Below are 14,927 nucleotides of genomic sequence, written 5' to 3'. Positions count from 1 at the left end.
CAGTCAGTAGCATAAGTCACTGGGAATAGAATGATTCCTACGATGGGTACTAGGCTGACGCCACCTGGCGTATAATAGCAATTATAGAAGGCAACGCTGGTACCGCCTGGAGACACTGGGTTCCTCCCAGAGTTGTAAGGTCTGGAGGATAGAGGAATGTTCGGATACTCAGTCTGATTCAATGAAGAATAAGGGGGTTCACGTACAGAAGCCAGTCCTTGTAAATCCAACGATCAGCAACAAAAGCAATAACTGTAATCCAATGCTCGATAGCAAACGATGATAGCCAGCTAGCCTCGGTCCATGAGGCCAGCCCGAATGTAAATCCTCACGAGGTTAAATCCCAAACGACAGTGGAAATTAACGATGCTCTTCTCCGGGTAACACGTTCCACAATCAATATCATCCAACCAGTAATGGTTCTGCAATCGCCGCCGCTGGTTCTCCTGTGCACATGTCCAGCAGGTTCTCCGACTAGGCCTCCTCGTGTGCTGGTACTAAGGTATTTAGTCCACGCGCACTGGCTAAGGTCCACTAGCTAACACGAACGAACCGCTGGGTAATGCTACACACGAACGAACTGTGGTGGGCACGATATACAATAAATGAACGACTATTTACTTCACATTAAACTAAGTCGAACTTGACGTTACTGCATTAAACTCTGACACTTTACTATTCAATTCGCACGTGGTTCTCAACGCTCTGTTAGACGCACTGCTGTTCACTTCACTGTTACCGAACACAGACAGACTTTAGACGAACTGCTGCTGTGCGCACCTGCGCCGTATATATACTTAAGTGGTTATCTAGTCCCAAACCTCAGTTCTCATCTCGAATCAATACGCTGTCTCCGGGCATGTTACGACATGCCTGGGTTCGTCTTTGAACCTGACTTTGGGGGCTTGCGGGCTGGCGCCTATGGGCGTTATCCAATAAGGAGAGCGAATATTACTATGATTCGAACGCAGGCTTAAAGGGATATACTGTGTATATATAAATAATATACAATGTATATAAAACAATAAATGTAGATTCTCAGCTTTAATCTGGCCCTTCACAACACTTAAACTAAAATGTGTGATGCCATCAGGTATAAAATCTGAAGCTGCTCCATAGACAATGAATTGGGAGAGATGGTGATGACACTGTGACTGAGAGCACCCAGGGGAATGTTCAGAGTATAATGGTGAAGATGTCACTGAGAGCACCCAGGGGAATGTTCTGAGTGTATGATGGTATAGGTGACACAGAGCACCCAGGATAATGTTCACAGTACTGTATATGATGGTGAAGATGTCACTGAGAGCACCCAGGGGAATGTGAGAATTCCAGGCCATGGAAATTCATTCATTCTTTATCTAATCACAAAGGATCCTTGAGAGCAAGCTCTTATTTACAATGACACCGAGAAATAATACAACACATAATAAATACAAAAACAATATAGAAACAGAAAGTCAATCAATTAGATATTCTAAATAATTACAAACAACTTGAGACTGTGGTAAAGTGGTTTGCTATTAAAGATAAACAAATTTATACTAATGAATTTAGTTTTAAAGTGCATTTCAAAACACGTTTCTGGGGCAGATGTTCCTAATGCACTGCAAACCCTGGGAAGTGTAAATGTAAGCCAATAATAACATAATTGGAATATATCATTTGGGTGGCCTTCCCCTTTAATGTGAGATTCACAGGTGTTTACATTTTTATAAAATTGTCTTCATGTTTTACATATATATTTTTGTTTACGTTTTATTTGTATATATATATATATATTTGTTTTGTAAGGATTTAAATCAATAAGGAATTACATTCATTTTGAGTAGTGGAAAAGGGGTAGGATTAAATAAGTGTATACTTCTTCCTACTCCTTTTCGAACATGTAAATAGATTTTGTTTTGTTTTTTTAGTTTTTTCCCATTTCATTGCTAGAGATTAATGATTTTTTTATTTTTTTTTTACATTCGAGATTGATAAAGATTTCAAATCAAATCAAACGTTCCTCTGGGTCCACATCACCGAGAAGCTGGACTGGGGAGTGCACACTGGCCACATGGTGAAGAAGGCCCAACAACGCCTCTACCACCTCAGGCGACTAAAGAGATTTGGCATGGGGGCCACAGATCCTCAGGGCCTTCTATAGAGAGGCACCACGGAGAGCATACAGACAGGATGCACCACCGCATGGTTTGGAAATGCCAACAAAAGCGACCGCAGAGCACTGGAGACAGTAGTGCGAATGGCCGAGAGGATGCGAATGGCAGATGGTACCGGAGTCTCAGATCCACCTCCAAAAGAACACTATTTCCACCGGTTATATGGTATAGTATAGGATTATTAAAGTCTATTTGTTGTATTGCACACTACTACTACGGTTGAGGAGACAAGGAAAACAAGCATCTCACATTTTCGGAATGTATGTACATTTTTAAAGCTGTGACAATAAAGGTATTTGAATCTGAATCTGAAAATGACAAGCGCTTAGCTGGTGTGTCTGTGACATACAGTACAGTATACTGTACAAGGAGGATCATGAATACATGCACATCATTCTAACGTCTCTGCTGACCAGGACGCTTCCTCAGGAGGAGCTTCAGGCTCTGTGTCTTTCTGTGTCTTGTTGCAGGGAACAGCTTCTCCAAAGCGCTTTACAACTTATGCCTCACGTTAACCCATTCACTCACACATTCACACACCGACACTGCAGAGGCAGCCATGCAAGGTGCCAACCTGCTCATCGGGAGCAGTTAGGGGTTAAGTGTCTTGCTCAATAAATACAATAAGGGAATAATAACAGGCTAGTAATAATAATAAAAGGAATAGTGATAATAAACAATACGAGGAACATTCTAGAAAGGCAGGTAAACAGGTAAGCAGAGACAACAGGGCATAACAACGCCCATAGAGATGGCAACAACTACGTCCATAGAGTTACCACCCAGGGTGATCATAAATGGTAAATGGACTGTATTTATATAGTGCTTTAATCCAAAGCCCTTTACAACTTCATCGAGAGCAGTTCGGGGTTAAAATGTCTTGCTCACTGCAACACGCCACCAGGAGGAGCAGGGAACCTTCTGATTACCAGACAAGTATCCCCCCAAAGAGCTCTAGAATCCAGAAAAACCCAGGTCTTTATAGTAGAGAGAAAGGGATTGTGGGTAGATCGGGCTAGGTATTGGGTTGGAGGGGGGGCCGGGAGTGGGAGGGGTGAGTTAGAGTTAGAAGGGGGAGGGGTGGGGATGGTATCAGGTGAGAGACAAAAGGTGGATAAATGGGGGAGGTCAAGGTCAAGGTCAACTTTATTTCTATAGCACATTTAAAAGCAACCGAAGTTGCACCAAAGTGCTGTACAGTACAAAAACAGAAATACTAAAAAATACAAAATACAGTATACACACAAAGTCAAAAACTACAATACATTAAAAACAATCACGACACGACCAGGGATGTGTGGCTTACCAAGCCTAAAAAAGGCAATACAAACAGGTGAGTCGTCAGCTGTGTTTTAAAACTCTCTGGGCTCTGGGCAGCAGACCTCATTGGCAGTGGAAGACTGTTCCATAGTTTAGGGGCAGCCACCGCAAAAGCTCGGTCGTCTTTTATTTTTAGCCTAGCCCTCGGGACATCTAAAAGTAATTTATTTCATAACCTCAGTGCTCTAGCTGGGGTACACAGAGGAGGGTAGACAGATTGGAGGGGAGCGTATGGTCCTATGTTCCCCGGGTCCCGAAAAATATCATTCATACAGAAAACATGCACCATCTACACACCCTCACACAACTCTGTCGCTAGTGTTCTTTTAGGAATAGAAGTTAAACGTTTGAGCCTATACCACCTAGCCAACAATATTATTCTCTTTCCTCCAGAAACATTCTCAATTCCATTTCTCTTGTTTCCGTGCCGGCGAAATTCTACCTTTCGTTGCGGCGAGTCGACTACTTAACACACAAAGCATTGATTTTGGCAGTAGGTTAGGCTGCCTCCTCGATGACGCTCACTGGCCCACTGTTTGAGAACTGGCTGATCTAGGACCCGGGGACCCTTTTTTCGGGAGCGGGGAACATAGGGATGACCCCGATTGGGGCGGCTACGTGGCGTAGTGGGCAAGGCGCTCGCCACGAAATGCTGGAGACGCTGGGCTCGGCTGTTCGAGCCCAGCGCTCCACATTTGCTTTCAGTTTAGCTGGTCGTCCGTACTAATACACATTGGCCGTATTAGGGGGTGGGAAACTGATGGGTGGGGATCGGGCGTTGTGGACAGCGACTCCTACAGGTCGGTTGGTGCGCCTGCGCAGTAGAATCAGGAAGTGTCGGGGGCAGCGTGAGCCTCCCACGCGTTACTCCTCGCCACTGAGAGATCGAGCTGCGCAGGTGAAAAGATGCGACTGCTGTTACCTCAAGTACCGGAGGGGACTTGTGCTATGTATGACTTAGTCCACATTGCAGCCGGCTTGTGGGAGGCAAGAAACAGCGTCCGTGACAGGGGAGGGTTGAATTGGATGATACGAAATTGGGATGGGAGAAAATGTAGAAAATGGGAGAAAAAGTGGATAAAAAAAAAAGGATGACCCCGATTGGAGAGGTGTGGGGGGAATAACAAGAATGGGAAGGAAGGGGGGGGGGGGGGGGGTTGGAACATGACTGGGAGATGTTTGAGGGGGGGGAGGGAGGGGATCATCATTATTCCACAATATAAATGCCAATAAGTCTCTCTACCTGGCGATGATCTTGTTCTGTAGAGGCAGCAGGAAGTCGTAGGCGGACAGCTTGTGGGCGGCGCAGCTCCCCGGCGTGGCCCCGTGCAGCGTGAGGACCACCAGGCGCACCACGTGGCCCGACGGCACGCGCAGGCGCCACTGGTAGTATGGCTTCTTGGGGCTCACCAGGCTCAGGGTGCGGTTGTTACCGAACTTAGCGTACAGGTCAAAGGACATGGCTGCACGGAGGGGGGGAAGGGAGAGTTATTTACACGCCAACATTTTGGTGAAATTAGCTCACCGTCTTCTTCTCCAGAGAGAGACGAGAAGATAGATACCAGTTTCCTCTCTGTGCGTTCAGTAGAAAGCTATCTGGCTGCACGTTAGCCTATAGCTTAGCACAATGAATGGAAGCGGACATGGTCGGTTAGCCTTCGGGAGAGGTGTTAGTTGGACAATGCCTAGGGCTAACTGGCACTGTCCGCTTCCATTCATTGTGCTAAGCTAGGCTAACGTGCAGCCAGATAGCTTTCTACTGAACGCACAGAGAGGAAACTGGTATCTATCTTCTCGTCTCTCTCTCTGGAGAAGACGGTGAGCTCATTTCCCCAAATGTTGGCGTGTTCTTTTAAAGTACAGAATCAGGAGACACTTTACTTTGGGGGGCACGCATATTGATCAAGTTCCTACTAAGGAATCAATAGCAGGTAGAATAAGGAAACAGGTGGAATTGAATAAACCTTAAATTGGTTCGTAATGCTAGTAAAACTAAATAGATTTTTGATCGTTGATAGTTTTCTATAGAGCCCGACATATTGAATATGATGGTGTACACATAAGTGGTTCTAGCATTGAGACAGTCACTGAATATAAATATCTTGGTGTGTGGCTCGATAATAAATGAACATTTAAATTCCGTGCGGACACCCTTGCCTCCAAGACAACAGAACCAGAACCAGCTTTCCTTTGATTAGTAGGAAGAGAGTTGTCGAAGCAGTTTTCTGATCAGTCCTGGACTATGGTGATGTAATTTATAGGCGTGCTGCGGCCTCAACCCTTAAATCATTGGACTCTGTCTGTCACTCTGCCCTCAGATTCATCACTGATGATAGATACGACACTCATCACCTTAAGTTTAAGTTTATTTATTACCCAGGGACAGTGCACATTAATCTACATCTTCAGTTTCCACATCAAGCCTCCCAGAATTAGCTAATGAGCTAGTTTCCATCTGTAGTCCCTGCCTAACATACATGTCTTCATGGTGTGGGAGGAAACCAGAGTACCTGGAGGAAACCCACGTGAACACAGGGAGAACATGTAAACTGCACACAGACAGGCCCCCTGCTGGGGTTCGAACCCAGGAGGACCTTCTTGCTGTGAGGCAGCAGTGCTGACCACTGAACCAGGACCTTCTTGCTGTGAGGCAGCAGTGCTGACCACTGTGCCACCCTTCATGAGAAGGTTGGTTCTCTGACGGACAGGCACAACAAACACTGGTATTTGTTCATTTTGAAGTCCCCTTATTGGTAAGCTACCTCCTTATACTACATCATCATCAAGAATTTGTTCTTAATTGCTTGTCTGGATAAATAAAAGTTAAATAAAATAAAAATAAAAAAATTATTGGAATGGAATTTTGGAATCTATGGAACCCATTCTATAGTGACTGGCTGGTCCTTAAGGTCCCTTGAGTTTGCTCTGAATCTTATTATTATGATGTGCCAGGCTCATGGGGCAACCTTTGATCATCAAGTTGTATGTGTTCTATTTGATATGTAATCCTTGCTTTTTGCCTCGTCTTGTTGTTTTATTATTATGATTTGATATGCTTTTTTTTATCCACTTTTTCTCCCATTTTTCTATATTTTCTCCCATCCCAATTTCGTATCATCCAATTCAACCCTCCCCTGTCACGAACGCTGTTTCTTGCCTCCCACAAGCCGGCTGCAATGTGGACTAAGTCATACATAGCACGAGTCCCCTCCGATACTCGAGGTAACAGCAGTCGCATCTTTTCACCTGCGCAGCTCGATCTCTCAGTGGCGAGGAGTAACGCGTGGGAGGCTCACGCTGCCCCCGACACTTCCTGATTCTACTGCGCAGGCGCACCAACCGACCTGTAGGAGTCGCTGTCCACAACGCCCAATACCCACCCATCAGTTTCCCACCCCCTAATACGGCCAATGTGTATTAGTATGAACGACCAGCTAAACTGAAAGCAATGTGGAGCGCTGGGCTCGAACAGGCAAGCCCAGCGTCTCCGTCATTCGTGGCGAGTGCCTTGCCCACTACGCCACGTAGCCGCCCATGATTTGATATGCTTTTATGCTTATTTCAGTATGTACGCTCGCCATGACTGTAAATGAGGAAAACCTCAGTTGTCTTTCGAGTTTAAATAAAGGTTTGAAATAAGAAAGTAACATGGGGTGTCGTGTCGAGTGTAAATGGAGTGGATCTGTACTGCACCGCTGGAAAGGACTTTGTCATTGATACTGAGACATGAGTATCAAGCAGACATAACCAGAGACTAATATGTCAATATCTTGTTAACTTAATCTTTGTTATCATGTTCGTTCTTGATTGATTCTGCAGTTCATTAACACACAGCTCCTCATTAGTTCCTAGTTACTTACAAAGGAATTACAGTATCTGTGCCACCAGTAGTCAAGTGTGACCGTTATTCTGATTTGAAGACACAGTGTTCTCCCCCTAGATGCAGATTGAGATTTTTCATTCATCCCGTCATCCAACAAATTACTTTCCTCTGCCTCCTAGCAGCAACATCAATAAAATAGGACTCAAAAAAGCTATAGAAATAGCATAAGGTTTACCTCCTGTTGCAGTGTTTGCTAATAGCAATAGCCAACAGAAAATAAACATCCTGTTCGTTCCCTAGCAACACAATTTACCTATCTCGAACCCCGCCCTCTTTTCTTGATCCTCCAATCACAACTGTCACTTTCTCATGAAGTTTGTTACGAGGGAAGCAACGATTGAGATTGGAGGATCAAGAACAGGGGGTGGAGTTTGACGTAGGTCGTAGGTCACTTGCTACCCTCACCTTGGAATCCCAGCTGCCACTTCCCACCCTGGATGTTGTTCTGGTTCTTGATCTTGTCTGTCTTCTCTTCTGAATCAAAGTCGTCCGGGTCCAGACCTACAAGACAAGACACAAGTCGGTCAAGACACATGATGAATACCAGTCCAGGTATTTTAGAATGCAGTCTGTGTGTATTTTAGGAGAGGAGAGGAGGTATAGACGTTTTTATCCAAAGTGCTTTACAATTTGTTCCTCACATTTGACCCATTCACTCACACATTCACACACCGATGGCGGAGGCAACCATGCAAGGTGCCAACCTGCTCATCGGTAGCAATTAGTGGTTAAGTGTCTTGCTCAAGGACACATCGACACGCTGCCTGGGAGGAGCGGGAATCGAACCGGGAACCTTCCGACTACCAGACGACCACTCTACCTCTTGAGCCACTGTCGCCCAGAGAAATTTTGAATGTAGGAGAGGAGGAGAGGAGGTGTAGCAAATTTCCCAAAATGTTTCCCAATATTTGATTCCCTGTTTATGTAATATAATTTGTGAAACCAAATAAAGTATTAAAATGTGTATGTATGTGTGTATGTATGTATATGTGTGTATGTATGTATATGTGTGTATATGTATGTATGTATGTGTGTATGTATGTATATGTATGTATGTGTGTATGTATTGAAGGATGTCTATGTTTTTCAATGTGTATATAATGTATATATATCGGTGGGTGACAGCATTTACTCAGACAGATCTATAGATCTTAAAAGTAGCTGGCAGTCAGAGAGTGTGTGTCTCCAGTCGGACTGCAGATGAGGGCCTGTTATCAGCTGAGCTCTCAAGCCCAAAGATAACCAGCCAAGGTAATTGTCTACAGCAGTGCTGGCATCACATAGCGGTGTAACCACAGAGGGGGGATAATATCAACATTGCCGTTGCTATAGTGATCCGGGTCAAATAGCTGTGGTCAAAGACAGCGCGTCACATAGTAACAAGGAGAGAGGGCGGGCCTGTTGTTAGGGGGAAGAAGGTATGATGTGAGTTTCTTCCGGGTAAGGTTAGATCTAGACACGAAGCTGATGCGAGCAGACGTGGATCAGAGACTTTCATCCTTCCCCCACCCTCGCTGGGAAGGGAATATGACACATCATCATTAGCTTCGGCTAACAGAAAAATGAATGAGAGGAGAGACGGTGGAGACGAATGAATTAGGACTTTTCAAGGACAATACAGAAGGGGTTACATCTGATTACGAGGCTTTGTTTATGGAATAAACAAAGTTTTTCCAAGACAGGTATCACGTTGCCAGTGTCAAATTCTTATGATTACGGATCGCATATAAGGGGGATGACATCGATGTACAGCCAGTATGAGAAGGTCGACTTCGGAGAGATAAACACAACGCAGAAACTACACGAACACAGAGGAAGAGGTGATACTGGCTGATTATGGTCGAAATCTAACAGTATATATATATGTATGTATCTATATGTATGTACTGTATGTGTGTATGTATCTATATGTATGTATGTGTGTGTGTGTGAGTGTGAAACAGCACTTCCTGTACCCAGCAGATGGAGTGTGTGAGTGTGAAACAGCACTTCCTGTACCCAGCAGATGGAGGGCGTCGTCGTCTCTCTCCATGTAGTAGCGCTCCTCGTTGCGACTGTACAGCACCTTGTTGGTGCCGGGCAGCCTGCGCTGCAGCCGCTCGGGGCGGGACCTCTGGATCGCCACGGCGATGTGGTTCGGCGCTGAGAACTTACTCCAGTAGAAGACGTTGAGGCCCTCCTTGCCTTCGCTGTCACACAGATGGTTTACAGTGTGGCGTCGATAGTAAGGGGCGACAAACAAGTCAGCGCATTGTTGTGTATTGTGCCTGGAGTCGTGAGAATGCTGTATGATATGGAAGTGTTAGTAAAACATTACTGAAGGCATATACGATTCTGATGTGTTGTGATTATGGATGCACCAATAAAACATAAAGGAACACACCAACATTAGGATAAATGTGCTTAACGTCTTCTCCAGAATCAGACAAGAAGATAAGATAGAAAGCTATCTGGAGAGGTGTTTTTGACCAAGAGCTAGGCTAGCTGGTCCGTATCCGCTTCCATTCATTTGTGCTAAGCTAGGCTAACTTGCAGCTGGACAGCTTTCTACTGAACGCACAAAGAGGGAATTGGTATCTATCTCCTTGTCTGAGTCTGGAAAAAACGGTAAGCGCATTTCCCCACAATGTCGGCGTGTTCCTTTGATTCAGAGTCCTAAACTGTATCGGTCGACACAGAGAACCGATCCGAAACGTTATTTTCACTGAGCAGTACAAGACGTGTAGACCATTCACTTCAGATCACCAGACAAACATGATTGAAATATACGATAATACATTTTTCACCATTAACCTTCTGTAGTGTGGTAGTAAAAGGGCAAACCTTCTGTAGTGTGGTTGTGAAAGGGTTAACCTTCTGTATTGTCGCAGTGAAAAAGTTAACCCTTTGGTAGTGTGGTAGTGAAAGGGTTAACCTTATGTAGTGTGGTTGTGAACAGGTTAACCCTTTTGGTCGTGTGGCACTGAAAGGGTTAACTGGCAGAATCTAAACATGTCTCACCTGAAGGCAGTAATTCCTGAGCGCAGGTAGAAGGAGCTCCAGGGAGACGTCTGGTACAGCTGTGAGACCTGTCCTCGTGCAGAGGAGAGGGAGGCAAAGAGTTAATGAGACCTGGTGCAGAGGAGAGGGAGGCAAAGAGTTAATGAGACCTGGTGCAGAGGAGAGGGAGGCAAAGAGTTAATGAGACCTGGTGCAGAGGAGAGGCAGACAAACAGTTAATGAGACCTGGTGCAGAGGAGAGGCAGACAAACAGTTAATGAGACCTGGTGCAGAGGAGAGGCAGACAAACAGTTAATGGACATTCACCCATTCCCTCACACACACACTCACACACACACACACACACACACACACACACACACACACACACACACACACACACACACACACACACACACACACTCACTCAAGGACACTTCGACACGCTGCCGGGAGGAGCTGGGGATTGAACCGGGAACCTTCAGATTACCAGACGAGCCAGTACTACCGTGACCCCCCTGGCCCTGCTTCACTTTGCCTCACAGATTCTGCATCGAGGGTATTCTCTCCATGAACAGTTTGGCCGAGACTGTTGTCATGGAAGGACCTATCGTCTGCTGTACTATATGAACATGCTGTTTGCTGTTTTGCTGAATTAAACCAACAACCAACCAAGGAGACATTTAGGGTGCTTTCACATATAGTTTTGGTGGACTCTGTGCGGTTCTGGTGGTGAAGTTGCAACATTGTTGCATTCTTCATTTGGTTCGTCTGCATTCACACAGCAATTTGTCAGGCGCACCAAAACTTTCTGAACAATGTCACGCGGTCGAAAATGGCGCTCGTCTATTGGACAATAGAGAGTGGAAATGTGTGTGTGTGGCTGCGAGCCCGCGTGTGTGTGTCTGTGTGTGTGGACTGCGAGCCCCATAGATATGGCGAGCCCTGTCTGACTCCAGATCAGCGGAGGCGGAGTTTTTTATTTTGACATTGATCCATTGTTCTATTGAAGCCCATTACCACCATCCTCTCGCTAAACAACTTGTACACTTGTTTTTATGAGTGCCCACAAGTAGCTGTTTTATTTGGTCTTCTGCCCATATTATGTGTACAGTGTGCTTGTTTTGCAGTGAATGCCGCGCGCCTCGGTAATAATAATAATAATAATAATAATAATAAGCCGCGTTTTTTATATATAGATAGATAGATAGATAGATAGATAGATAGATAGATAGATAGATAGATAGATAGATAGATAGATAGATAGATAGATAGATAGATAGATAGATAGATAGATAGATGCAGTGTGCTTGTTTTGCAGTGAATGCCGCGCGCAGTGGTAATAATAATAAGCACTTCCTATATTTGGTCCACGTTTGGTCCGATGAAGCGAACCGAGACCTATGTTTTTGGGCGGACCAGAGTTTGTGTGTTCGGTCCGCGGACCGAGTTCGACGCGCATTCACACAAACCCGAAAAACCGGACTATCGAATTCTGGTCCGATAGTCCGGACCAAACAGCCCCTGTGTGAAAGTGACTACTTTTCTTCCCATGGAACTATTTCTTCATATGAATTCTACAACACAATTCATCCAATTTATATTGTACTGTAACTACTCTGCATTCTTGTCTTGTTTTACACTTGTTTAAGTACTTGACTTTCTATTTTATACTTATTATACTTTTTATAATTATCTTTTTTTACCTATAGCACACTCTCAGGAGCAAAACAGAAAGAAGCATTTCTACCAAAGTATCCTGTATTTCTGTATGACAACTAATAAATAAACTTGAACTTGAAACTTGAGGACTCCATGAAAACATGGACGACGGGAGAGACACTCCACTCACAGCCTAGAGGCGTCTGCTCTAGCGCCTATGACATCACAGAGCTGCGAGTGACGTCACTCTTCCAGAGCAAGTGACACACTAGCACACCTGGCGGCGTAACCTGCAGCGTGAGCTCAACAAAAGCCCCGTTCTTGTGTGTGTGTGTGTGTGTGTGTGTGTGTGTGTGTGTGTGTGTGTGTGTGTGTGTGTGTGTGTGTGTGTACATACTGGCTCTGAGCAGCACAGTGCTCCATTGTGCGTGTATCCTCCAGCCTTGTAGAGGCAGACCCTGGGTGGTATGGGTCTCTGGCCTTGGGATCACCTGGTCTCTAATGAACAGATGGCCCGGACAGATACTATGGCCGGGCCGACTGACCCACCGACTGCGGGCCGTGATTAAGAGGATATTACGGGAAAAAGTCTGTCGGGGGACTTTCCCCCCCATCATCACTCAACCTCATCCAGTCAGAGGCTCCTGTACTTGCCCTCTGCTCGTGTACTTGACCTCTACTTCCTCCAGTCAGAGGCTCCTCTACTTGACCTCTGCTCCTGTACTTGACCTCTACTTCCTCCAGTCAGAGGCTCCTCTACTTGACCTCTACTTCATCCCTTTGGCCCGGAGGTTCTCGACCTTTAGGTGAATCCATATTCAGGTTGGGAAAAGTCACCCAGCGCTTAACACGTGAACATTCCGTCTTCCATGTTGACAAAGATGTTGACAGCAGTTTTTCATGTCAAAATAACAACCAGATTATGATGACAGTCATTATAATTAAATTAAAGTGACCCTATTTTCATACCAACTGCAGGTTTGGGCACGGCTGCTTTTAGCTCCTCCCCCCGTGGCTGCTTTTAGCCCCTCCCCGTGGCTGCTTTTAGCTCCTCCCCCCGTGGCTGCTTTTAGCTCCTTCCCCGTGGCTGCTTTTAGCCCCTCCCCGTGGCTGCTTTTAGCTCCTTCCCTGTGGCTGCTTTTAGCTCCTTCCCCGTGGCTGCTTTTAGCTCCTTCCCTGTGGCTGCTTTTAGCTCCTTCCCTGTGGCTGCTTTTAGCTCCTTCCCTGTGGCTGCTTTTAGCTCCTTCCCTGTGGCTGCTTTTAGCTCCTTCCCTGTGGCTGCTTTTAGCTCCTTCCCCGTGGCTGCTTTTAGCTCCTTCCCTGTGGCTGCTTTTAGCTCCTTCCCTGTGGCTGCTTTTAGCTCCTTCCCTGTGGCTGCTTTTAGCTCCTTCCCTGTGGCTGCTTTTAGCTCCTTCCCTGTGGCTGCTTTTAGCTCCTTCCCTGTGGCTGCTTTTAGCTCCTTCCCTGTGGCTGCTTTTAGCTCCTTCCCCGTGGCTGCTTTTAGCTCCTTCCCTGTGGCTGCTTTTAGCTCCTTCCCTGTGGCTGCTTTTAGCCCCTCCCCGTGGCTGCTTTTAGCTCCTTCCCTGTGGCTGCTTTTAGCTCCTTCCCCGTGGCTGCTTTTAGCTCCTTCCCTGTGGCTGCTTTTAGCTCCTTCCCTGTGGCTGCTTTTAGCTCCTTCCCTGTGGCTGCTTTTAGCTCCTTCCCTGTGGCTGCTTTTAGCTCCTTCCCCGTGGCTGCTTTTAGCTCCTTCCCCGTGGCTGCTTTTAGCTCCTTCCCTGTGGCTGCTTTTAGCTCCTTCCCTGTGGCTGCTTTTAGCTCCTCCCCGTGGCTGCTTTTAGCTCCTTCCCTGTGGCTGCTTTTAGCCCCTCCCCCTGTGGCTGCTTTTAGCTCCTCCCCCGTGGCTGCTTTTAGCTCCTTCCCCTGTGGCTGCTTTTAGCTCCTCCCCCTGCGGCTGCTTTTAGCTCCTCCCGCTGCGGCTGCTTTTAGCTCCTCCCCCTGTGGCTGCTGTTAACTCCTCCCCTGGCCAGCCGGCCCCACGTCACTCCGTCCCCCCCCCCTGCCCTGGTGCCCTGACCCTCTCCCTCAGACGCGGCCCAGAGCGAGGTGTGTTACCGTGTTTGTGTCTCTCTCTTCCTCTCTCAGCAGAGCAGGACACAGAGTGGCTGATTGTGTGAGAAGCTACACAGACAATGTTTTTATTGAGCTTCTGCTCTTCCTCTCATTCTTGCTGCCGAGACAGAGCGAGGGCTCACAAATGCCAGGCTTGTCCTCGGCCCTGAAAGGCCCCCGGTCCCCTGGGAACCCCCCCCCCAGGGCTCACACACACACACACACACACACACACACACACACACACACACACACACACACACACGGTGCTCAGCTCCTGTTACAGCAGCTTTACATTTAACACCACCTCAGAGAGAGACAGAGAGAGAGAGAGAGAGAGAGAGAGAGAGAGAGAGAGAGAGAGAGAGAGAGAGAGAGAGAGAGAGAGAGAGAGAGAGAGGAGAGAGAGAGAGAGAGAGAGAGAGAGAGAGAGAGAGAGAGAGAGAGAGAAATAGAGAAATGGTGGGGGGAAGAGGGGAAGAGAGACTAGGGCTGAAAGCAGAGAGAGATAGAGAGTGGGAAAACAATACAAATGCAAAGAGAGAGACAATTGGATGGAGATAGGAGGAGAGGAGGAGAGGAGGAGGAGGTGTAGCAGTATTTTAGAATGCAGGAGAGGAGGAGAGGAGGAGAGTGAATGAATGAATGAATGAATGAATGAATGAATGAATGAATGAAAACTTTATTTAACAGATTGCAGAATGGGTACAATACAGTACGGCTCAATACACACCAGAGGAGGTGTAGCAGTATGTTAGATAGGAGAGGAGGAGAGGAGGCATATGTATTTTAGATGAGAGGAGAGGAGGAGA

At 46.4% G+C, this 14,927-nt stretch overlaps 1 protein-coding gene across 1 annotated transcript in view; it reads right to left on the bottom strand.

The window, feature by feature from the left end:
• LOC311237608 (uncharacterized protein) overlaps positions 1-14,927 on the bottom strand; it is a gene marked incomplete at both ends in the record, with an annotated part of 81,782 nt that overhangs the window by 15,531 nt on the left and 51,324 nt on the right. Inside the window, 5 exons of the mRNA XM_084325546.1 lie at positions 4,726-4,945; positions 7,771-7,866; positions 9,364-9,554; positions 10,366-10,438; positions 13,105-13,834. Of these exons, the coding sequence (XP_084181672.1) occupies positions 4,726-4,945; positions 7,771-7,866; positions 9,364-9,554; positions 10,366-10,438; positions 13,105-13,834 (1,310 nt within the window). The remainder of the gene's footprint in view (positions 1-4,725; positions 4,946-7,770; positions 7,867-9,363; positions 9,555-10,365; positions 10,439-13,104; positions 13,835-14,927) is intronic.

The sequence above is a fragment of the Notolepis coatsorum genome (assembly GCF_963971535.1).
Source record: "Notolepis coatsorum genome assembly, chromosome: 12".
In the NCBI taxonomy this organism is placed as follows: domain Eukaryota; kingdom Metazoa; phylum Chordata; class Actinopteri; order Aulopiformes; family Paralepididae; genus Notolepis; species Notolepis coatsorum.
This window is presented reverse-complemented; position numbering and strand designations above follow the sequence as displayed.